Below are 24,862 nucleotides of genomic sequence, written 5' to 3'. Positions count from 1 at the left end.
AGCTAGGGTCATAAGGAAGCATGGCCCACTCCCCCCTCCCCTCCTTGCGGGAGTACGGTGCACAGGAGCCGCGGGTCTGCGCAGGTTTCTTTGCTTGTGGTTCCACTATAGTACCAGAGATGCACCGGGAATGAAATTAAAACATTTTCACCCACAACGTAAATAGTAACAGTTGGAAAGAATCATCAAATTTACGGAAGCTCAACTCCACGGGAAGTTCCGAAAAGGTAAATATTTCGAACCCCCCTGCAGTGTCCGTTTTTTTTCCCAAATTAATTTATTTCTGTGCTGCAGTGGGAAAACAAGAAAAGGGTTCGTTTGGCACACTGCTGCCATCTTGCGTGACGGCCGGAGAATTGAAGACAGTTGAGTGGCGAGTAATTAAACCTAAGCGACGCGGTAGGTGGCGCGACAGTTCCATCTAGTGGCACGTCACCTGCCGGCCTCTTCCTCCATTGACTTCGTGGCCTGCCACTGACAGCTGGGTCAGCGAAGCGTGCCTGAAGGCTTAATGTGACGTCAAACTTGTTGTTCGAGTTCGGAGCCCGCAAGGATGAGCAAACGCAATTGTTGAATGATGTAGCTTCCCCTTCCCCTTCAGGCCATTATTCCGCCTGCAGCCGTCCCTCTTTACTGCGAAATGTTAACACGGTTTCCCCACATTGTTTGTGAAACTCAATGTGCTCCCTTTTTTCGCTTTCCGCACATGCTAACACATACTCTCCTGATATGTGCATTACTGAGGTTAAATAATATGTTCGGTGGGGGAGCAGGGGGTTGCCCTCCCTGGAAATTCAATGCCAGTCTAAAATTATATATTTCACATATAAAATTCCATTTCAGTCACTGTAATTTGAGTAAATTATTATAAATTACTGATAATGTCAAATAAGACTGGCACAGATTGTTGCAGGAATTCGATAACTCCAAACTGGAAAATGCTCTGGAGAGAAAATGTCTGCCCCCACCCCTGGAAAAAATTATTGATTGATTATTTTACTTCGCTTTTGTGTCACTTTTTGGCTAATCTCGAAGATGAGGATGAGCGTCATATAATGAAACTGATGAAGCGATACTGACAAAGAACACCCATGCCAAGGCCGGGAATCGAACCCGGGACCCCTGACGTATTAGCTCGCTGTGCAAACCATTCCGTCACGGAGGTCAGTCCCTGGAAAAGATCTTGCAGATGCTCATAACTGCAGTCGGTTCAATTTGAAAAGAGAGATACCATACAGTGGAGTTATAACTTGAATATCGCCCCCCAACCCCCAACCCCCGTCCTCATAACTTTAGCAACACTAATATACCGTATATTTTTTATGTTGTGCCCCTCCACCACGCGCACAATGGCGTAACGTGTGCTCTGGTTCCTACACTCTAAAAAATTGCATATTTTTTTAGTGTGTGTGCGATTATTAGGGGAATCCTTTATGCAACACCGACTTTATTACGCGTATATTCGTTACATAAGTACAGCAAAGCAGTGCTGTGGGGAGAAAATGCCTCGCTTGCACCCCCCTCCCCCAGATCGCAGTCTTCTGTATTGTTAAATCAGAGAAGATACAACAACCCGTCTGTGGCTGAATTCGTAGATTCAGCATTCAGAGCTCACAACAAAGCATAACGTTTTCTAGTTTCGAAAAACACCAATTTAATTGTAATATTCAAATGACTACAGTTTGAAATACTTTACATGAATAAGAGATGAAATTGTATAACGCAACTATAAATGACCAGGAGGCTATAATAAGCTGAATAAACATGGTGAAGGCCGTTAAATAAGAATAAATATAACAAACAGCAAGCGTGTACTTAAAGCTAGTGTTGTGTATGCACTATATTATTTGCTTAGTGTATCATGCTTGGGTTTACTGATTATTAAATCTTGCCTCGAAATTCACAGACTGATGTGACAAGTCGAGATATGGTATTCTGACAAATTCATAGTGCTCCGCTAGGAGTACTCGGAGGGTAACTTGAGAAAATGTTAATGGTAAAACAGAGCAAGTGAAACTTCGTTCAAGTTGAAGCAACTTGTATAGAAAATATTTTTTGTTATGGGTCTCGGCATTCAAAAAAAGCGGCAGAAAAAGAAAGCTTTCTCTGAATTTTTGTATATTGTACTCTCTCCCTATCATCTCTGTTTCTACTTTTTCCTTCCACTTTTCTGTCTCGTGTTCTTCTCTCTCTCTCTCTCTCTCTCTCTCTCTCTCTCTCTCTCTCTCTCTCTCTCTCTCTCTCTCTCTCTCTCTTGTTTCTTCATTTCTCTTTCTTCAATTCATTCTCTCTCCGTTTCTCGCTTTTGCTTTCTGTCCATTCCTCTCTCTCTGTATCTGACAATTTTCTTTGCCATCCTTTCTCTCTCTTCTGTCATTCTCGATTGCTTCGTTCATCTCTCTTCCTTTCTGCCCCTCACATATTCTTTTCTTCCTTCGGATTGCACATGGACATGACTTCGATATTTTTTCCATTTAGAAAATCTTCTGGGGACTCCAATGTTATAATCTCTCAATTGACATTAATTAGCATTATTATCAACAAGTTCCTTGTTATTTTATCATTAAACCTGGTGACAGAGGCAATGACGTTCACTTGATTTCTCATCAGTGCGGGCGGGGGGAATCCACTGACACGGATTACACAACACACGCAGGGTGCATGACAATGTGAGTAATCATAAACGCCTATACAATAAACAGTCAAGAACATATATTTTGAACATTAGTTGCACGATACAAAGCTCAAAAAAATTAGAAATATTAATTTCATTTTCCACACCCAGTCTACTTTCAATCTGAGTGTATATAGTACGTTAGTCCACTCTTTCCAACATAAACTCTAACACCGTTTTTCTTCAACTTTTCTCCAAACTGTATATCACACATATTTTACTTTTATATTTCTAACTTGTTTTGTTTTAAATAAAATATCTTACATATGGTGAGGTTTATTTATATTTTACAAAAGGGCTAGGAAAACGATTAATGGCAATTACCTATGAACTATTATCGTATTTGTACATCGAGTTTCATTACATGTAATTTCTTCTTAAACTACTTTTATTGCTAAAACTAAGCTCACAGGGCAAAAATATACACAATATATACACAAATTAAATACTGATGACGAAATTGATGCAAATGAACAGTGACAAATTTAATATAAAGTGCTAAACAGGGCTGGAATTTCCATATTTGAATCTATTGTGCTATTATCATAACAAAGTGTATTATTGAAGATACAAGAAGCCAAGAAAATATAAATGTAAAAGTAATTCTATTGTCCTAACTATAACAAACTTGTGAAACTGTAAGATATATGTATATGAATTCTAACATATGTAATTACTAGAAATACTAAAACATTGTACGAGTTAGTGTGTTGTTCCATGTAGAACATGTATCATAGTCATACTGTAATAGTTTTAACAGGTTTTGAATTTTATATATTATACTGCTCAAGTAAATACATGTGGTATAATTGTTCTTAGTTTTTTATTGTAATTGTAAATGGTTTTACCTGTTCAACATCACGTACACATTACGATCTAATGAACGGAAAATAAATAAATAAATAAATAAATATATTTATTAATAGCTGTAATCTATTTTTATTTTTAAAAAAAATACAATTTATAGATTCGGGACTTCTATTTTTCATTATTCTTTTTTATCATTTAAGTTTTAATATTAAAAATTATTTGTGAATAGAAAAATAACTAACATACATACGTTCTCGGGGTAGAGAACATTTTTTTTCGACAGAATGTCGAATATAAAGCCTGAGAAAGAAAATCCATGAAGAAGAGAATTCCCAGGATGCTACCACTTCTTTCAATTCAAAAACTGGGACTATAAAACGGGTTCATGTTCACAAAAGCGGCCTTAGATTTCGTGGAGCACTGTTTGTGCATGTGTGTGCGGGCAAGCACAAAACACATTTCGGAAGGGAGTTAAAAGAATCGCTCATTTATGAATTCAAAAGTAAATTTTATACTTTACTACACTTGAATAATTTTTCCACGAAAATGAGAATCCACGCGTGCTTCTTTTCAAAGCAAGTGCTATACATATTGATGTGTTTCTCAGAAACTCCTAAAGAAGGGAAACATAATGTTCTTTGACTCTTGTAGTGTAAAAACGGGGAACAGTAACTCTGGTCTGACGCTGAGGTGAATAATTCTATCTTCCTTGGATGTTGGCGACGAGAGGCAATTATATTATGCACAAGACACGGAGCGCAAGACTTTTATTTAATTTGTACTAGGTTCTAGCAGAAGGGAATATGAGATGCAAAGGGAGAGAGATCACTGCAGGAGATAGAAACGGGATGCTGCGAAAAGAGAGAGAGGGAAAATTCCTTTGTAACACACGAACTGTGCTAGGGGAAGAGGTTTTTTTCTTTTTTTTATTATTTATTCAGAAGTTGAGCGAGAGAGGGAGAAGTGTTGAAAAGAGTGAAAAAAGGGGTTTTGGCGAAAGAGTCTTGCAAATGAGCAGTTTCTGCCACCGAGTTGAACCGAAAGCGTTAGAGCAGAGAGAACGAGGAGGAATTGCCGGTTCCGGAAGGGGGAGACTAAGGGGAGGGGGCAGAAAGGGGGGATTGATAGCTGCGATGTGCCGGAGGGATCTCGTCGAAAGACAGGGACAGAATCTGCCTGGCTGGCTGCGAAACTTACTGGCATGCAAATTCGTCACGGTGTTAATTATACCGTAGCAGCTCACTGTTCATCCCCCAACTCTCTCTCTCGTTCTCCCAGGGCGCGCACGCACACACTAACACACACACCGCCCTTACTTTTTTCTCTACAGAACACCGGGAACTCTGATTGGCCTCGTTAGCCCGGCACGAAGCCTCCAAGGAGCCCAAAGACACTGCCACCGAAGCAGTCCTCATTTGCATGTCTCCCTCCCCCTCCGCTTAACCACACGCGAACGAGCAAAACTAGCAATCATGGAAGGCGCCTCGGAGCACGGCCCGTTATGACGTAAAATCGTAACGAGCAGACGTGCCCTAATTGCGGCTTCGGTGACATCAGTGAGGGGTAAAAAAAAATACGTGCTGATCCTGTATGGCGCGGTGATTGTCGAACTTGCCCCTTTAAACCCGCAACCTCCCCATTATTATTAACAACGCTACTTTTTTTTCTTCACGCACGCAAATTCTTTCTCCGTCTTTACACTGGAAAAGGGTTAACCCAGTTATAATAATGATGCCATTGCGGGGAAAGGGAGGTAATTGTTGCGGCAAATTGTATGCACAACAAAGTGAAACCGCAGAGATAAAAAGACGAATGGGGCAACCGATAGAGGGAGAGTTATGAACTGCGAAAGAGGGGTGGGGGAGAACCAAATCTGCATGCTTCGGTAAAATGTGCCGTTAGAGACCAGCAGTGCTCATAATAGGATAGCCACCCAGCGGAAACAATTTGTAGGGGACTGAATCTTCTGGTTGTCCTCACACGCCCCATTCAACCCACCTCTTCATTAAAAAGAACGAAAAGAAAACGGGAGGTATCCCCCTTCCATTGCGCTTATTCGATCCCCAGCGTACATTTTCAAACATTAGGAATATAACTATGTAGCCTATCATTTATTTATATTATTTAGCAGTTCTTAAAATAAAGAATATGGACAAAAATGAATCATGGATCAAATCTCTGGAAACAAAACGTCACTTACTGTGGCCGAGCTAGATGAGATTATGGAGGAAAAAATCAATGATTATAAAAAACACCTGCAAAATTTTACAGTCTCACGATAACAGTTCGTATGTGTAAATAAAGAATATAAAAATACGCTTCAAATATGGAATGTCATATTATTCTGCAAAAGAATTTTACGGTATATATACACACACATATAACATAATAACAACAAGAATGTATAATTTGTGGTGCGGTTAAACAAAAAATACACAGCAAACAACAAATCAAGGCAATGAACATCTTTAGGTTAGTCTCAGCTGGTATCATGAGCGTCAGTAGACATTTTTGTTGAACATGTTTACATAAAATTGATGAAGTAGCAATAAAAGCTATAATAACAATTGCATTACTTACTTACTCCTTGCGGCTACAAACCATGAAGGGCCCTTCGCAACCATTCTCCAATCCTCTCTATTTTATCCTCTTTCTTCCGCCATCTTCTCATTCTCAGTTACCTTAAATCTTCCCTTCTCTTCCTTGGTCTTCCTGTCAGTACCTTCCGAGGTATCCATTCCACTTCCACTCTCCACACATGTCCTACTGTCTTCTTCGTCCTGACTTAATTTCTGTCATATCATCTACATCCTTATACAGCTCCAGCAGTTCTGTGTTTGTTGTCATTCTTCACATTCCATTTTCTACAAGTGCTCCAAAGAATTTTCTTAAGATATTCCTTTCCCACCTTCTTAATAACTCTTCATTCCCTTTTCGCCAAGGGCCAAGTTTCTGATCCATAAATATCACCCGGCCGTGTTTTGTATATTATAATATTATTTTTTTCTGCTTATTTCTTTACGCGAGAAGAATTTCTTCAATGCTAACAAGGCTGATGTAATCATTGTTTTAATTTCATAATAACAATTGCATTAGAAGCTTAAAATAACTTATTATTCTTGCTGTTAGTAATAATTATTATTATATTCCTGGAAAGACTCTTCTACTCAACCCACGAGATGGGCGAATATCTGCCACAACATTTTTTCTTCATGTTTGCAGGTTTCAAATCATTAATGCTACATGAAAAAATAGGATAATTCTTTATTCTGTTGCATTTTTTATCGCTCCTAAGTCAAGAACGATATTTTGAAAACTAGGGAGAAATTTCATCCGCGTGGTTAAAGTAATTTGCATGGAACCATTCATTTCTAACCTGATTTCTGTATTTAATTCAACTTTTCGAACTAACACGTTTTCACCTCGGTAATTCTGCTGGAATTTGAAATATATTTATTTCATCAACTATCAGAAATATACAATAAAATGAAGGATATCAATTTACAGGGGGAAATTCGTACGTAGTACACTCCGGTAATTGCAGACTTGCAGGCCAACGAGGCTCTGGCGTCTGGACTTGCAGTCAGTAAGTGAAGCTTGTGTTGTATCGTCCTCATATGTTTTTGATTGTCCCCATTGACCTCATCTTATCAGCATTCATCCCCATAGTCGCGATTACCCAAAAGTGGCAGAAACGCGACGTAAAATAAACTAAAGCAAGGGGAGGTTCGAGCAACTTTTTTGATTCCCCTTCTCAAAGCTAAGGAACTCCACTGGAACTATATTTATAGTTTCTACTTGGATACCAACAAGAAATTTTATAAAAGTATCCATTGTCTTTTCTGAGAGTCTGTGGAGTAAAAACAAGTCCTCTGCTCAAGAAGTGACTCCAAGTGTCTCGACGAATGAACGCGCGAGAGGGGGCAGCGCGACTGCAGCTACCAGCAGTACTGCTTTGCTCCGCCCACTCACTTCTTCCCTTTTCCACTGTTATGCACGGCGTTTCTCCACAGACTCATAGGATAGACTGTACATGGCGTTCCGAAAAGAAGAAAACACAAGTTAATCAGTTCGCCTGAGAGAAGCAAGAAGCGGATAAATTCTTGATATGTAGGCTATTCGGGAAAAAGCACTTCAGTCAAAAGCAATTTTACAGGAGACAGTTATTCATGTTTTTTTTCTTTTAATGGCAAACACTACAGACATGATATACATGTTGAATCATCACTGTTTAGAATCTTTACACACACCTAATATAAAATTATTTTGTTTATATGATTCAGCGTGACTTAGATGAAAGCGTCAGAAAATCGCAGTTACGTGACTTTTCTGGAACACACTGGATTTATTACCAGCACTTCAGACGGTGTTAAGTTAACACTATTAATGACACAGCAGCCCACATAGTAGCAAGGATGTCTAGCTGAAATTCGCTCTGTTTTGTGAGTGAATGAGTGAGTGATGTTTCGGTTCTGGATCTACAGTTTAAAGTGGGATGCGAATCACTATGTGCCTCCACCGAGTCGCTCTGTTTTGTGAGGAGACAAACTTTTGTTTGTTGAAATTTTTACCTTCTAGATCTTGTAACTTTCTTCAGTACCAAGACTGAAGCCAAAAGGCTGGTGTGCACCCCAACTGACTCATCGTCTCCAGAGGAAGGGGCAAGATTCTGGCGTTTTCCATCGACTCTAAATTTATGTGACGGCGGCGTGATTAATAAGTAATCTGCGGCGTTTAGCGAAAATTTAGGAGAGCGGTAAGTGGCGGTGGAGGCGCTGAAGTTTGCTCCCGGAATCCCCCCTCCCTCCCTTGACGCCCCTCGGATGGAGGGAACCAAGTTGGAGTTGAGTAATTTATGGCGAGGAGATGTAAGATTCGAAAGTTGGGAATTCCCCATTGCGCTGAAAATCCTTGGCGACCAAGGAAGACATGATGCATGGCTTGGAACCCATTTCTTCCCTTCAGTTTAGAGAAAGATCTTGGGTTAGCTGCAACTCTCCTCTGTTAATGATATGTTGTAGCCACGGATTTTGCAGGAAGGAATCAGGTCGTTTCTACAAAATGTGTTACCTAATAACATTATCACAATAATGTAATCAATAATAATTATTATAAACAAATAACAAACTTCTGGTTATTTTCACTACTCGAGATACCACCTGGTACGATTTGAAAGATGTTACGAGGGGTCAGTGAGAATTACGACAGATCAGTGTCGCAGGTATAGTCCGGTGTGAAATGCACAGTTGTCAAGGTAGTGATAACGGACAATCTTAAATATCAAAAGAGATGGGCATATTGCCATATATGCAATATAAAGGGTGGCGCAAAAGTCATCATTCTATTTGAACTTACCTTTATTTTGACATCTTGTTTATATCAGTAGTGTTTTGTCAGTTGAATAGAAGATACTCACGAAATTTATTGTGTGTGAAAATGAATAAGTATACCCCACGAGAACGTGGAAAAATTGTGACAATTTTGCATGACACTTTTCCGAGCAGAGTAATATCCCGTTTTGGTGATTTGCCATGGCCCGCCAGAGAGGTTACAGCAACTAAAGGACAATATTCAGCATGAAATTGAAAACATTTCCCCGCAGATTTCCAACACCATGGAAAACTCAATAAAAAGAGCCCAAATTTGCATAATTTCGAATGGTGGTCATTTATTGTATGTTATCTTTAAAAATTGAGGACATAAAACTTACAAGTATCAATAAAAGTTTAACAAAAAAAAATACTTTGTTTAATTTAAAACCCAAACTATAGGTTAAGAAAATCAGGTGATGACTTTTGCGCTACCTTGTATATATATATATATATATATATATATATATATATATTGTAAATGTTTCTGTTGTATTGCGCATAATCAATGTGACTTACCATGTTTGTGGCAGGGACATCATTGCAAAGACAATCTTAGCGTGTAAGGCTGGGTAGATCATAATATTGTAAGATAGGTATGCATAGCAGATGGGCTTGTATTGTAAATGGCAATACATATCATGTTATATCATATTAGTACTAAAATATATAGTCATTCCTATATTTTGTTAAAGTTTTACTCACGTCTGAAAAATCTATTCAAGTTAGGAGGAACTTTTGGTCACGAAGTTTATGTCGTATGACCTTCCACATAAAAATCCATTTTTAAAAAAAAATGGAATATTCTTTCATACACTAAAACATTCATTTTGTTATTAAGTAGTAGAATGTCAAACCAGTAATTTTGGCTTGGTTTGTGCATTTTACATTCTACTTTTCGGGCTTACACGTTCTCTTCTTCGGTTAGTCTGCTCGAATACTAAGTAACTAAAGCTTATTGCTTTTCTTTACTGTCATAAACATAAAATTTTGGCTTTATTTCATAATCAAATTAAATATGTCAACTTCCAAGTTGGGGGGAAGGGGTCGACCAAACTATTTAACCTGATCCTGGTTCTAACAGCCTACTTTATTTTACTTTACAGTATCCTCATATCAAGATTACTGTACAAAGCACTCAAAGTCTTCATAGTTCCGCATGACCTAGTCATGCCACTTCACCTGAAATTACATAACAGATGGAATTTTCACATCCTAGAAGCTACTGCATTACCTGAGAATCGACAGTGAAGAAGGGAAGCTGTTGAATACAAGGTGGTGTGATCAGTATCACGTACATCTGAGGAAAACAAAGAAATGAAATTTCATTCGACATTTGAAATGTTCTGGTAGAAAGGTCCTTTAGGTTTTAGTTGAGCCACCAGGAACAAATACGAGAGTTCCAAGCATTATAACTTCATGCAAAAATTCCCAAAATTCGCGAACAATTTTAGATGTTGTTTACAGACTTGTACTTGATTCATGGAATGGGTCGTATTAATATAATTGAGCAGACGTTCGTGAGCATGTATTTCAACTGTAAAGGAGTGGAAGTGCTCCATTTGTGTATGAATAAAGTGCTCCATTTGTGTATGAATAAAGTGCTCCATTTGTGTATGAATAAAGTCCTCCCTCTCATAGTTTCTAGCCTTGATACTTCTTATGTGTATATAAACTTTCTTTCATGACTTATCGATATACAAACATATGCACGCGAGCAGTGCCGGATCTATAAATTTTGGGCCCTCCCGCAAAATATTACTAAATATTCCCTCTATATAAAATTCACGTAAATTTTGCAAAATCATGTACAGATGGAAACTTTTGATAAGTCACTTTTGAGAGCTGCTTGAAGGAACAACAATTCAGGGAATGATGGTTGGACCAATACCTGTTTCATAATATTTTTTTAATTGTTCCGAATTTGCTCTCAGTTCGTCATGCTTTGGGTTGGTTAGGTTTGATGGCCCCCAAAATAAATAGTAATTTCGATCTATCCAAGGTTTCTCATTCCTTGCTTGGACATCTAGTAAGACCCGTTTCAATCCTTAACTCTCCTTAACTCGTACAATCTCAACTAGTAGTCCCACACCAAAGAGCTAAGGAAGAAAAGCTTGCGGTTAGAAATAAAGTAATGTTTAGTTTGTGGTATGGAGCATTTAGCAGAAGTCATTAAACGAAAACTGCTGCATGTTATCCAACTTAAAAGAATAAGAAATAGTTTCAAAACATTAAGGTGTTTCTTTCTTCTCTGTTCTGCGGTGCCGAGAACATTGTTGTTTTCCATACACATATTTGAGTTTTTAAAGGGCAGTGCAAGGGCCCCCTAAAGGCTTTCTCACCCCCCACCCCCACCCCCGCACTATGGAATTTTGCTGTTTATAGATCCGGCACTGCGCGCGGGTATGTGTACACAGGTAAGTACCTGCCTACAGTTTCTGAGGATGTGCACTTATTCATATAAAAAGGTGAGCTCACACAGGAGAGGAGCGATTTCTTTGAATAAACAAAAGATGTTTGTTAAACTTATTTGATAACTGTAAGCAAAACATTTGGTAGCCTTTACCAAAGTTTGTAATTTTGACAAAACTATTTGCCAACTCTAAACAAACGTGCGCCATTGCTAAATGATTTTGGTTCTGGCGCACGATCATTTCCTTGTCGCCAGTTTAAACAAATGTTTGGTTGCTAGTTGGTTATTCCAAACAAACTTTTTCTTTCCTCTGTGGATGCTTACTACTGGAGCAGTTCTCAGCCTCTTATATTCATACGAAGTGTATATGCTCTAAAAGTTGAGTTGAAAATATGTGCTCCGTTTTATTCATACGACCCAATAAAATATCGGATTCATTTTTAGATCCCTAGCCGTTGAACACTCTTGTGCGTGAACAACATTTCTAAGTAATTACTAATATTCTTGTGCGTGAACAACATTTCTAAGTAATTACTAATATTCTAATAAGCATAACATACTCGACTTTAATAAGAATTTCCATCTACTTATGACTTACGTCCAATAAACAATGAAGGACACATCTTTCAAGACCTGCAGAGTTTCGAAATTTATGTGAAACATAATAACTGCAGCCATCTTCAGTCTTAATAATATAGTGAAAATTTCACATAAGATATGCAAAGTTCGGAGTTCCGAGTATATTGTAGCTCAACGTAAAACAATGGACCTTTAAAATGTTTACGGAGATAATTACATATCCATCCTCGCCGTGTTTCAGATATTGCTGTTTTCTTCTATTATTCAGTAAAGTGCCACTTTCTTCTACTTCATCACTTCTTCAATTTGTCTAATATTGTATGTCGAAGAGGAATAACTTTTCACAACTATATAATTTCCAGTCTTTACTATTTCTTTCGTAGGCGTCAGAAGAACACCGAATTGCCATTCCTCAATGCACCTGGAAATGTCTTCAAACGATCTTTAAGCGATGTTGGCCGGTTTGAAATTCAGACAGTTGTGTTATACATAATGGCCCCTGGTGGGGGGAGGGACAGTTTAAAATGCTAATTTCTCATTTGTAAAATTTGATCGTACATAATTTTACACGTTTCATGTGCGTATAGAGAAAATTTACACAAAATAATGTAGTATTTTTAAAATTTTTGAGGACAATTATAAAGTTTCATATAGATTTTGGAACACGTTAGATTATAAAGAATTACAAATCTTTCCGATATCCATATTACATTACATTTTTATATTCAGAACAAAATATGAGAAAAATATATGTTATGAGAATATTTTATTCAAATAAAATATTTTAAAATGTGTAAAAATGAAGTGAAATGACATCCATAAGTTACTATGTTCCTCCGCTGTGATTAAAGTAAGTTGTGTGTATCTGTGAGTGTGTGCGTGCGCACAGCGTGCGCTTGAATTGCAGGGTTCAAGTTGTACCTAGAATATATCTTTTCAGCCACATTTAGTTATTTCAAATATGGCACATTAATATTTTAAAATCTGTGTTACCTATAGCCTTTATAAATAACAACCAGTGACTTGTAAAACTTGAGTGATATATATTTTATATAATGTGTTACAGTTTATTAATTTATACATTTCTCAGTTTTAATTGTAAGAATTGAAATATTTTCTAGTTTAACTTGATATTTGTCTGAATTCAAATATACACGTCACATGAGTCAAGTGAAATTTTAAATACGCAGAGAGACATTGATTTTAAGTACATATTTCGGAATCTTCCAAAGACTTCAAGAATGAGATAAAGAATGGATCATCATCAACCATGAATGAGAACAATTTCACAATAATTACTATTAAATTTTTATCATACAAAGTGTGGGTAAAGAGATATAAAACGCGAAATTCTCTTCAAATTGAAAAATTAAAAAGAAAAACACTTTTGTCTCGAATTTTGATATTGCCATTTGATACATATTTACAACAGTCCGAAAGCAAATTTAAGAATTTGTAGATTTTGAACAATACATTTTAAGACACTGAATAAGAGGCACCTTCAAAGCGAACATTTGCAGCTTCAATGGCAACAAAGCAAGATCTTGAAACACGGCTCAGATGGACAGCGTATGTTATTGTCAGCCCGGTTCGTTTAAAATTTTGCTTCCCAACGTTATTATACACATTCTCATTTTTCATTCATTAACATTTTCAGGTGACTTTATTTTCAAAAACAATAAAAAACATGGATTAATGAAAATGTTCACATTATAAATTTTATCCACTGATTGTAACATACACAACGAAACTTACACAAATACTTAAGATAAAATACACTTAAGATGTAGCAATTCCCATTAAAATCTGCAAATGTTCATTTCAAACACGTGCCCCTCTTAGTACTACGAGAAACTAATGTTTTCGTGGACAATTTTGAATATCACAGCAGAACGAACACTTTAGTGTCTAATTCCATGTTTTATGGTTAGAAATGTTAAACGTCTGATATCAAATCTAAATTAACATAGCAATGCTCTGCCATTTGTATTATACAGCACGTTTGCATTATGCGTGTGTGCACTTATATGTATGTATAGGAAAATTATTGTAAACAGCTTTAATGTAAGAATTTTCATGGTTACGATACGGTTTTATTAGAATGAAATAATTACTAAGCATTAAGCGTCCCCACCCATTTCCTCTGCTATCAAATAAACGATAATATGTTCTATAACTACCTTACCAAAATATTACAGGTGTTTAAAATAAATATTTTGGCTTTTGCAAATAGTGTAAGGTGGGAAAAAGCGAATATACAACGTATATAAATATTGCCTCTATTGTGACTATGGCTAACAATATCTTCTTATTTGCATATACAAGTATTTAGTAAAAGTATGTGCAAATACTAGAAGTTGTGTTGCTGTAGTTTCTCGCGAACAAGTTTTTAACTAAGCATTTGAATACCACTAATGCTTTCCGACAATTACTTTCCTGAGACTAAGCGAAAGAATGACAGATGATATCTAAATACTTAATGAATATAATGCTGTTATTTTCATTGATAAACACAGTAATATACTGTTAATAATAATAACTAATTGAAATAATTATTTAATTCATTGTGGTTGATAAATATTTTTTCTCCTAAAAGTAGTCAGAATTGAAATAAACATAGACAACATTAAAGATTGAGTTTTAAATAGTATTATCAGAAACGTAAATGAGTATAAGTTTAGTTGGACATAATTCTTACTCTTAAATGTCACCATAATAATATCAATATTGATAGCTAATTATGTAACATGAATTGCAAATTAACGAAATAATATAAGAATGTGTATTTCCGTAGCATTGCAATTATAAATCCTGCGATTCAACTGTAATAAAGCTTATATATAAAGCAGTATATATTCTTGAAACCTTGAAAAGCGACCATGATACAACCGGGCTGTCAATAATGTCAGAAAATACATAAAATATTTCAGAAGCAGCAAAATAGACAAACAACATCTAAGAAAACAATCCTCTTTTATCATAAGGAAATTGTTACAACTTTTATATTCTTTTCTGTTTTTCCAATTGAATCAAGAAAATATTTCATTATGCAAAACAGATATATACGTATAGTATTATCTAAAGGCAATTTAACTTGTTCCAATGTTAATAAAATGCATAGATTTTTGCTTGCAATGGAGGTTACTGCCGTTTCAGCAATTCATTTCTATGAACGTTTTATACGTTTATCAACTATTGAATCCAAATTAAAGATATCTGACGTATGATCTTATTAGTAAATGTTATTTTCATTGTACACGACCGATCTTTAATATTTATATTTGGTTCATAACCTTACAATTTTAATTCAAATATATGTAAGCAATTTGAAATTTTAATTTTGGGGAGGCAAATGATTCTGTTGTAAGATATCGATACGAAAAAGAAATATCTCAAACAAACTCAATTATGAAATACCAAAAAATCGTGATTTCTCGCAATATCATCATTTTGCCAAATATATATATTTGAAAATATATTATTTTAATGATTAAACTATTCTTACCGTCTTTATTCATTCCCATCTGTAGACATTTCTTTAATCTGCAAGCTTGGCATTGGTTGCGATGTGCCTTATCTACAATGCACCTTCCTGTCCCAGCTTGGCATCTGCAATTGAAAAATTTTACATTTGTACATTTTATAGTTGCATTTGTAGTGTTCCTTTGTTCTTGAGCATCTCCAAAAGACATCCATTCCACTGTGGCATATGGAAAGAATGTTACTAACGTAAAATACACTCTGCTCCGGCAATCTCTGAAGGGGCGAACAGAAACAAGTAGTGACTGAGAGGGCTCTGCCAATGAACCCGTGAAAGCGCGCACGGCTTTGCTCCGTCAACTCGATTTCTCCTCTTCTCTTCCGTTATGCGCGGCGTTGCACCATAAATCCCAGAGACAAAGTATAGACGTGTGTGATTACGGGGGTAGGCGTACCTCAACCGGCAATGCACGGTGATAATATATCGCCGAGTTGTTGATGACATGGAATCTTAAGACTTTTCAAAAATAACTTTCATTTCGAAAAATATGTCGATATTTTACATTCAAGATGCGGACGAAAATCGTCAATTATGATGTTAACGTATGAATAAACTGTAATGGAGCCTTCATAAGCTACTTATATATTATTTTCCGCTTAAGTTATTGTCTGTTTAAAATTTTAAATTTGTATTTACCTTATCTTATCAATTATATTTGTATTTGGTGTTTTTAATATCGTTTATTGTTCGTTCATAGTATACCTTAACAACTTTATGTTCTTACGATAAAAACTGTTTTATATGCTTAGAAACGATCACCCAACTAACAGGATGGTTCTCCCGAATGCCAAAGGAGGAAATCTAACAGATATATTGTTTTTAGAATTTAGAATATCAACGTAGTTATACCGAACGAAGACTTTTTGTCTTTAAAAGTCACTGAAAGTTGCAGCTGGAGAACTTAAGGTTCAAATTTTGTGGTAATATATTCGGGGACAAATGTTCAGTTCTCTTCCATTGGGTTCTGGTTCTTCACATACGGAAGTGTACTTATGGTACCAGAAAATATAAATTGAATGTTTTTATGGTTGTTACATGTGCCGAAAAGCGGATACAAATGGCGAGAGCGATGCATTTGGATCATAAGAGATGGGAATGATTCATGACAGAATTGGATGGCCGCCGAACCATATAGAATACGGAGGCTAACCGGATTAGCGAAGGGGGCCACATTCAGTTCCGCAGGGTTTTTGCCGCAGGAAGGGGGCGGGGAGAGGGGGCAGGATTACATCAACGAAATCCCAGCAGGCCGAGAGGTCAATTCGAATTAATTTGGGCTTTCGCACGCCGAAACAAGAATGGGACATGATGGCTCGTCGAAATAGGATGCTCCAGGATTGCTTCCATTGCGATTTGCTGAGGCGGGCGAAATATTCCCCTCCCCCTTCCACTTTTCCCTTGAACTGTGGTCTCGGTGGAGCTCGTGGCTGGCGGAGCGGTCAAATGGATGTCTAGATATGAATCTCTTTCCCCGTGATCCGTTTATTTGTGATCGTTTTCTTGCGGCTGAGTGATCAAGCAAGCATGGAATCTCGCAGGTCTTAATAGCGGAGTCGAGTTCAGATTTCATATTAGGTGGGAGCTTTGAGTGGGTTATATTCATTTTCGGAAATTATTGCTTCTATGATTATCATCACCACCACCATTATGTTCCATTATTTTCTACTTCAGTCATTGATAGATTGAATGAATTAGGTACGTCGCTTTCTGCACATTTTGGCCAATCGTGACGATGGGGGTGAATGACGACCAGATGAGATGAATGGAGGGACAATCATGTAAACACATGAATGACACAACGCAATGGCTACATAAAATTAAACTGGCTTCAGGTCCACACTCCAGAGTCTAGAATGTCTACAAAATGCAGTTCAGAGTGTACTCTGGGGAAATGTAAGTTACTTTACGTCACTTTCTAGTTCTTGGGTTAAACGCGACGGTGAGGATGAATGATAAACAAGTTAAATAAATGATGGAACATACGCAATACATCAATGCCTGAACAGAGCCTATTATTATTATTATTATTATTATTATTATTATTATTATTATTATTATTATTATCATCATTATTATTATATAATTACCATGAGTGGAACTGATTTCCAGAAACTATCATTCGTTGAAAGCTATTTTCTGTGCATAATATACAGGGTGATTTAAAGTTTCGATCCATTTCTGTCAAAAACAGATATTAGAATCAAACCAATAATGAGAATAGAAAACCTAACACTTAGTAACACATAATATATCAAAACTTCTACAGATAATGTAAACCCAACCTCAGAGTAACACATAATCCATCACAGGTTGCACTGAGCCTTATTCCAAGTGACCACCCTGCACGTTCATACAAAACTCCCAGCGACGCACCGCTGCAAGAAACACCTTTTCTAGCAATGTACAATTAAAATATTACTTTTATTAATATCATTGCTACTGTTGTTATAGTTTCTAGCCTGCATTTGGATTATTATCACATCATTGAATGTGCTTGCATATTGTAGAGCACAGCAAGAAAATACCATTTTAAGAGCAAATACAAACTATTTTATATAAAATCTGGGAGAATCTGTTGGCAATATAACTGTCATGAGTGTTATTTTGCTGAAATTACAAGTGTTGGACGATAGGAAGAAAACAAATATGTAATTTTATGTACAATTTTATCGAAATTATTTTTGATAAGTATTTCAATATAAAACACAGCACATATTTCGCTACATGAACTTCAATAACAAGATGGTCTGATAACCATGTTAAATACATACTTACTATAAACAGTTTCACGAAATATATTTAGCTTGGTCCTACATCAAACTCCAAGTGTTCTCGTGACTTAAATTAAACTAGTGTCATTATGTTAATATTTTATTTATATATCTTCACGTCTGAGTACAAATTATTTCAGTCACCTCTCATGAAATAGAAATAGTCCTGAAATGCATTTGTGGTAAAATCACAGGTCTGCCGTAGGTTCGATTCCCACCACTGGCAAAAAGAAATTGTTCACCTGAAGACTCTCAAAACGTAGTGCTACAATAGGTATTAGTAGTATAGACACTACACAATAGATAATTTTAATTAACATTGAATGCTCACAGAGAACGACTGTCAGTAACATTTAGAGAATTACTACGAGTATTTCAATCCTAAGAGGATATATTTTGTGATCTGTTCAGGATTACATATTTCTGTATAGCAGCTATAAAGATCATAGAAGGTGCCTAGCTTCAGAAGATATATTCTGAATCTCACTTACACAGTCCAGTTGCTGTTATTATTATTACTTTTTTTTTTATATATTTCTACATATGTACATAGGCACACTTAAATTCTCTTCTGTGCAACACTCACACTTACACTAACAAACCATTTTTAATGTGGCCCGAACTGAATTACTTCTAGGTATGTGAGCAGGCTCTATCTGGTTCATAAATATTTCAATATATGTCCACAACTCTGTCCCAGTTATCTCTGGAGCAGGCGAACGAAAACAAGTCTCTGCGCAAGTAGTGACGCTAGACGGCTCCACCAATGAACACGCGATTAGAACGGGATTGCGTGGAGAGGAAAAGCGACTACAGTTACCAACCTTCCCAGCAGCGTGTACTGCTTCGCTCTGCCCACTCGATTTCCTCCCCTTCTCTGCCTTGCTCCAGAGATAGATGGGACAGGATATACAGTATGTTCCTCGGGTCTAGCATTCTTTTTATTCTTAGTCTCTTATATGTTTTTTTACCTTCTAAGGTAAAGGTAAAGTTCCCCGTACAAATAGCACCATGCCATGAGGTACATTTATGGGATGTGGCTCGACCTCGGCAATTTTTGGAGGTGAGGGGATCAGCACCACGCTCCGGCCGCCTTCACCCTCCAGGGATGCCTCCAGAAACTCACAGAACCCAAAACGTGTCAATTGACACATATATATTTTGATTTCAATAACACGTTAACGTGGATAAACTGCAAATGATGCAGCTTTTAGTGTGTCAAAATACACATTGAAATGTATAAAAGGGTATTTTCATCAGATGAAGTTCCGAGTGATGCACTAACATGCATCAATTTGGAAGATGAGACAAGATCATTTCAATGATAACAAAATTACACATCTATCTGTGTCAATTGATGCATTAAAAATGAAAGTTTGTTATCTTCGAAATTATCTTGCCTGATCTTCCAATTGATGCATTTTAGTGCATCACACGGAACTTCATCTGATGAAAATACCCTTTTATACATTTCTATGTGTATTTTGACACACTAAAAGGTGCATCATTTGCAGTTTATCCACGTTAACGTGTTATTGAAATCAAAATACAGCGTGTTCAAAAAGTGACGCAACCATATGGGAAATCTCATGAATTGTTCTTGTTTCGTTATAGGTGTTGAATAACTGAGCAGCCATGGGCTATACTTTGCAACAGCGTATATTCATTGTGACAGAGTACATCCGCACCAGCAGTTATGCTTTGGCCCAGAGGGCCTACGCAGAGAAGTACGGAACAGATGCTCCAAACAAATCCTCCATCAAGCAGCTGCACGACAAGTTCCAGGGGTGAAGGGAAGTGTAGTGAACGCACCTTGAAGCGGTCGATCAAGGTTGTTAACAGAAGAAAAGTTGACCGATGTGCGAGCTGCGTATGTTGTGAGTCCAAAAAAAAAAGTGCGACGCGTTTCAAGCCAGTCCGGGCTCTCCATTGGCAGTGCACACACGGCGTTGCGTAAGTGTTTGAAATTGTACCCCTATAAAGTTAGAGAGGTCCAGTAACCGCTGCCTGAAGATTTGAATATCCGAAAAGACTATTGTTGTTGGTTCATGGAATCTGTAACGAAAGAAGGAAAGAAACTCGATGATTGGTATTGGGTTGATGAGACATGGATGGACATTAAGGCTCGGCAAGACCTTTGGCATGCAAATGGGCGAATTTTTTCAAATTTTCCTCTCCATTCGAAAAACTTCTTGGATATTTCAAAATATGAAACATTACATCAGCTTAGAATTCCTTCTAGAGCATTGACGTGAATTTTCATGTAGTTTTCTTTCTTTGTTGTCTAGATATTTTCAATAGTTTAATAGACTTATGTAATCACAAAACTATTGATAATATCTTGACAACAGTGAAAGAAAACTACACGAAATTTCACGTCAATGCTCTAGAAGGAATTCTAAGCTGATGTAATGTTTCATATTTTGAAATATCCAAGAAGTTTTTCGAATGGAGAGGAAAATTTGAAAAAAATTCGCCCATTTGCATGCCAAAGGTCCAGCCGAGCCTTAATGCCCAAAATTCTCGGGTATGGGCCAGTGACAACTCACATGTGATGAAGGAGTTGCCTCTGCATTCACATAAAATTGGCGTTTGGTGTGCCATATCACGTAGTCGCGTGTCTCTGAACGGTATGTGACAATGGTTAGAGAATTTGTTACAAGCTGTCAGCTGAGAAGTTGGAACACACATGGTTTCAACAGGACAATGCCACAGCCCACACAGCTGGGAACACAATGCGTTACTTAGAAGAGTGTTTTCCAGGACGACTGATCTCAGTGGGGTTATGGCCACCGCGATCTCCAGATTTATCGCCTCCAGACTTCTTCTTGTGGGGTTATCTTAAGGACTCTGTCTACATTACTCATCCGTACAGTATTCCGGAATTTAAGGACAATATTCGTAGCTGTGTTGGTAACATCTCACAGATAACATTGAAAAGGGTTTTCAACAACATGTCCACTGGTGTCAAGTACAAAACGGCAGTCACTTCCAGCACTTAATGTAAAAAATGTAATAAGAAATGTTTTCCCATAAGGTTGCGTAACTTTTTGAACACCCTGTATATGTGTCAATTAACACGTTTTGGGTTCTGCGTGTACCTACTGATTTGAAGCTGTATATGTTTATCATGGTCTAGCATTATTTTTGCTACTCTCAATCTCTTACATACTTTTTAAACTTCTCTTGGTTTAATTACAGGTAACAATAGAAAGTAGGAATTGCATCTTTCCTGGCGACGTGGTTCGAACAAGTGTTCTCGGGTTACCAAATAGATTAATGATGAGATCAATGTACGCGCTCGAAACATTGGACGCTAACACCGAATTAACCTGGTTGGTAACTCGAGAACACTTGATCGAAATTTTTTTATTGATTAAGTGGCAGAAAATACTTCTTTTTGGAAGACAAGCCACAACTGTGTTTACTATCGTGCATTATCTTAACTTATAATAGTTATGAATCAGAATTAGAACACCAAGCTAAGAATATGGTGCAGGTGTTCTTGCTCTCGGCAGTAAACGCAAGTGGCGTGATAAGCATCAAGCTGCGACTGCGTTTGCTCGTTTTACTTGAATTGCATGAGCATTTGCAATCAATACGGTGCTCCTCGGATGGTTTTGTCTTTTTATTTCTTAGTTCTCTAAGTAAGAGCAACCTGCGTGAGTGATTATTTGGAACTCCACACCAAATGTACTTGGTTTGAGTCCTGTCATAGGTTTTAGTATGTTTGTCACTTCATCAAATTTCATCCAATCATCATGCATCCATCATCCTCATTGTCGCGATTAACCTGAAGGCGTATAAAACCGACATAGAATAAGCAAAATACATCAGCCATGCTCTCGGTCAAACCAGTCAAAATCTAAATGGAACTTTTAATGAAGATAAGTATGCTTTCTTCAATTTTCTTCTTCATCTTCTCGCGTCTTTCTCCTCTCGTCTTCACGTCGCGGACAACCTAATAGATTAAGAAAGCGACCCTTAATAAGAACCTTAGTTCTTGACTTGCTAAGGGCATCGTATTTGTTTAATGTCTTTTGCATTCTATTTCTTACGTCTAATTTCTTCCGCTTTTGGCTGATCGAGTCGGTGAGCAATGATGATATTAATGAAGGGACATTCACAAAGAACACGCATGCGCACGCCGTGACTCGAACCCAGAAATGCATGATCGTTGACCGTACGCGTAAAGTTTTAGACTTTCGATCTCGCCACCGATGTTCCCGGGTTCAAATCCCGGCATAAGTGTTCTTTTTGAGTGTTTATTCACCACTTTCATCATAACTTCCTTCATCCTCGTCGTCACGATTAGATAGAAGTGGCAGAAAAGCGACGCTAAATGACACAAATACAAAACACGCGCACGAAACCACCGAAATGATGATGATTAAGGAAACTGATGAAGGGACACTCAGAAATAATCACACGTGTCCACACCAGGAAACCTGGAACCATGCCCGTATATAAGGTGAAGGTTTAACGGATCCAACCCCTCGCATTGGTTTAGTCAACATATTGCACTATTTATGTAATCGAATAAACATCATTTCAAAATTGGTCAAAACAATACACTGGTTTTAATATCACACACACGCATACACAGAAACTTTCCTGTCGTTTTAATAGATTGTGGGGTGTCAGTAAAAATGACGCGCGGCACTTTCATGGAGTCTAACTATCCAGGAAGTTAAGCAAAATTAAAAATTTTCATTGATTTTTGTAACAGGTGTTCTTATATTCTGATATAAGTTTTGAATATTTTAAAGCAAAACTGATAAGTTGATGCTCAAAATTGGAGTGGAGTACTCCCCTGTTAATATTAATATTTTGCACAACTTGTAATCAGTACCCCCAGTTGCCCCCACCCACTTTTTGCCACTTTTATTCCCACATTATGCTAAACCTTATCCACCAAGGGAAAGTAAACTGTCCTTGCCCCCCCTAGTTTTGGCACCTTGCCTCCCCCAGTTTTGGAACACAATCGCCGCCACTGCTTGTAATTGTTACAGTTTTCAAACATCGGTATCGGTATAAGTATCGGTATCGGTTCAAAGTGGTAAGTCAGCTCTAGTAAAAACAATACTTTTATGGTCAATATATTAATGTACAGTCACCGGCAATAAAAGTTGAACACATAGATCCTGAAATACTCGCTTCCCTGCAAGGCGTTATGTGTGTTGCATAATTCCACGGCGATATGTGCATTTTAATAGGAAATTTTGAATGGTAACTTCTGTCACCGCCGTAGAGTTAGGCAACACACATAACGCCTTGCAGGGAAGCGAGTATTTCAGGATAGGTGCCCCATTTTTTTCCGGTGACTGTACATCAAGCTAAATTGGTTACGAGGGTAATGTTTTTTGGTTATAATTTATTTTTTTAATAATCAATCTTCTATATATATAAAAATGGATGTATGTGTGTGTGTGGGTGTATTTGTTCCGGTATAACTCTCGAACGCCTGGAGCAATTACAACCAAACTTGGTACACGTATCACTTGCAATCTGGAAATAAATACTGTGGGGGTAAGACACCCCTGGCACCCTTAGGAGTGGGATGAGAAGGGGTGACATGTAAAAATAATCGAGAACCACCGATATTAAATTCCGCACAAACAGATATCCGTGACTCTATGCAATCCGCACAACGAAAGTGTTTCTCGGGTTGCCTAACATTCAGGCTGTGTTGCGGATGGAATCCAAAGTTTTTGTGACGCTCCCAATGCAGTTCAACTCCAAGTTCATCAACTATCGTCGTGGGGGGTGAGAGGGTGTGAAAAATAAAATGCCACAAATGACCTAGATTAGTGTCGAATCTATAGTTTTCGGAGTCGCTAAGCTAATTGGTGACATTCACGATCACATTTAAAATTAGTTACATTTTACACTATAGTTAGAATTCATTATTTTCCTGTTTAATAACAAATTGGGATAAATAAATACCCGGGCAACGCCGGGTAATCAGCTAGTAATAAATAATTAGTTTTAATTAAACTATAACTATTGGAATTCCACCATCCTTGCGCAGCAGCAAGTTAAACCACACCCATTATTTTTATATGTATACGGCCATGTCTGCAACCTCGTCCACCGAGGCGGTAGACACAAAGAGGAAACAGAAAACGCCTACTCACCTGTAGATGAGCTTTCTGCGTACGCTCCTCTTGAAGAAGCCGCTGCATCCATTGCAGGCGAGGATGCCGTAGTGCTTCCCGGAGCTCGTGTCCCCGCAGACGACGCACGTGAGTCCGGTGACGGGCTTCTTAGACGGGGGGGAGCCCACGGGGTTGGAGGACGACGGGGGCGAGTGGTGCCCCGACAGCAGGAACGGCGGGGGCGGAGGGGAGCGATTCGCCTGGACTATGGTTTGGGACGGGGTGCACATGGAGGTGCCCAGGTTGGGAGGCAGGCAGAGGCCGGGGGGCGACACGCAATGCCTGGGAGACGGGGGCATCGACGGGGGGGTTGCGATGGATTCGGCTGGGGAACGCCGGTTTCCACCCACAGGATCTGAAAGGACAAAAGGGAAAATATATAATTTCGATTCTGATAACAGCTGAATCGCAATGACGAACATTATAATGTTATTGTTTCTCCTTTTTCTTTTCAAATTGAAGACAAGTATAATAAAATTTCACTGAAACACAGAGAATATAATATTTACAAAGATAAATCTGAGTGATCGGGAAAAAAAGCACTTAA

The 24,862-nt window shown here is 37.7% G+C and overlaps 1 protein-coding gene across 1 annotated transcript in view; it reads right to left on the bottom strand.

Annotated features, from left to right (window-relative positions):
• Positions 1-24,655, bottom strand: part of LOC145995127 (photoreceptor-specific nuclear receptor-like) — a 46,934-nt gene extending 22,279 nt beyond the window's left edge. Inside the window, exons 1-3 of the mRNA XM_083131663.1 lie at positions 24,295-24,655; positions 15,351-15,454; positions 10,088-10,153 (exon numbers count right to left, since the gene is read on the bottom strand). Of these exons, the coding sequence (XP_082987789.1) occupies positions 10,088-10,153; positions 15,351-15,454; positions 24,295-24,614 (490 nt within the window). The 5' untranslated portion in view covers positions 24,615-24,655. The remainder of the gene's footprint in view (positions 1-10,087; positions 10,154-15,350; positions 15,455-24,294) is intronic.
• Between the last annotated feature and the right edge of the window lie 207 nt (positions 24,656-24,862).

The sequence above is a fragment of the Lepisma saccharinum genome, chromosome 11 (genome assembly GCF_977018435.1).
Source record: "Lepisma saccharinum chromosome 11, izLepSacc3.1, whole genome shotgun sequence".
Classification (NCBI taxonomy): domain Eukaryota; kingdom Metazoa; phylum Arthropoda; class Insecta; order Zygentoma; family Lepismatidae; genus Lepisma; species Lepisma saccharinum.
Note: the sequence above shows the minus strand (reverse complement) of the source record. Positions and strands in the feature narration are given on the sequence as shown.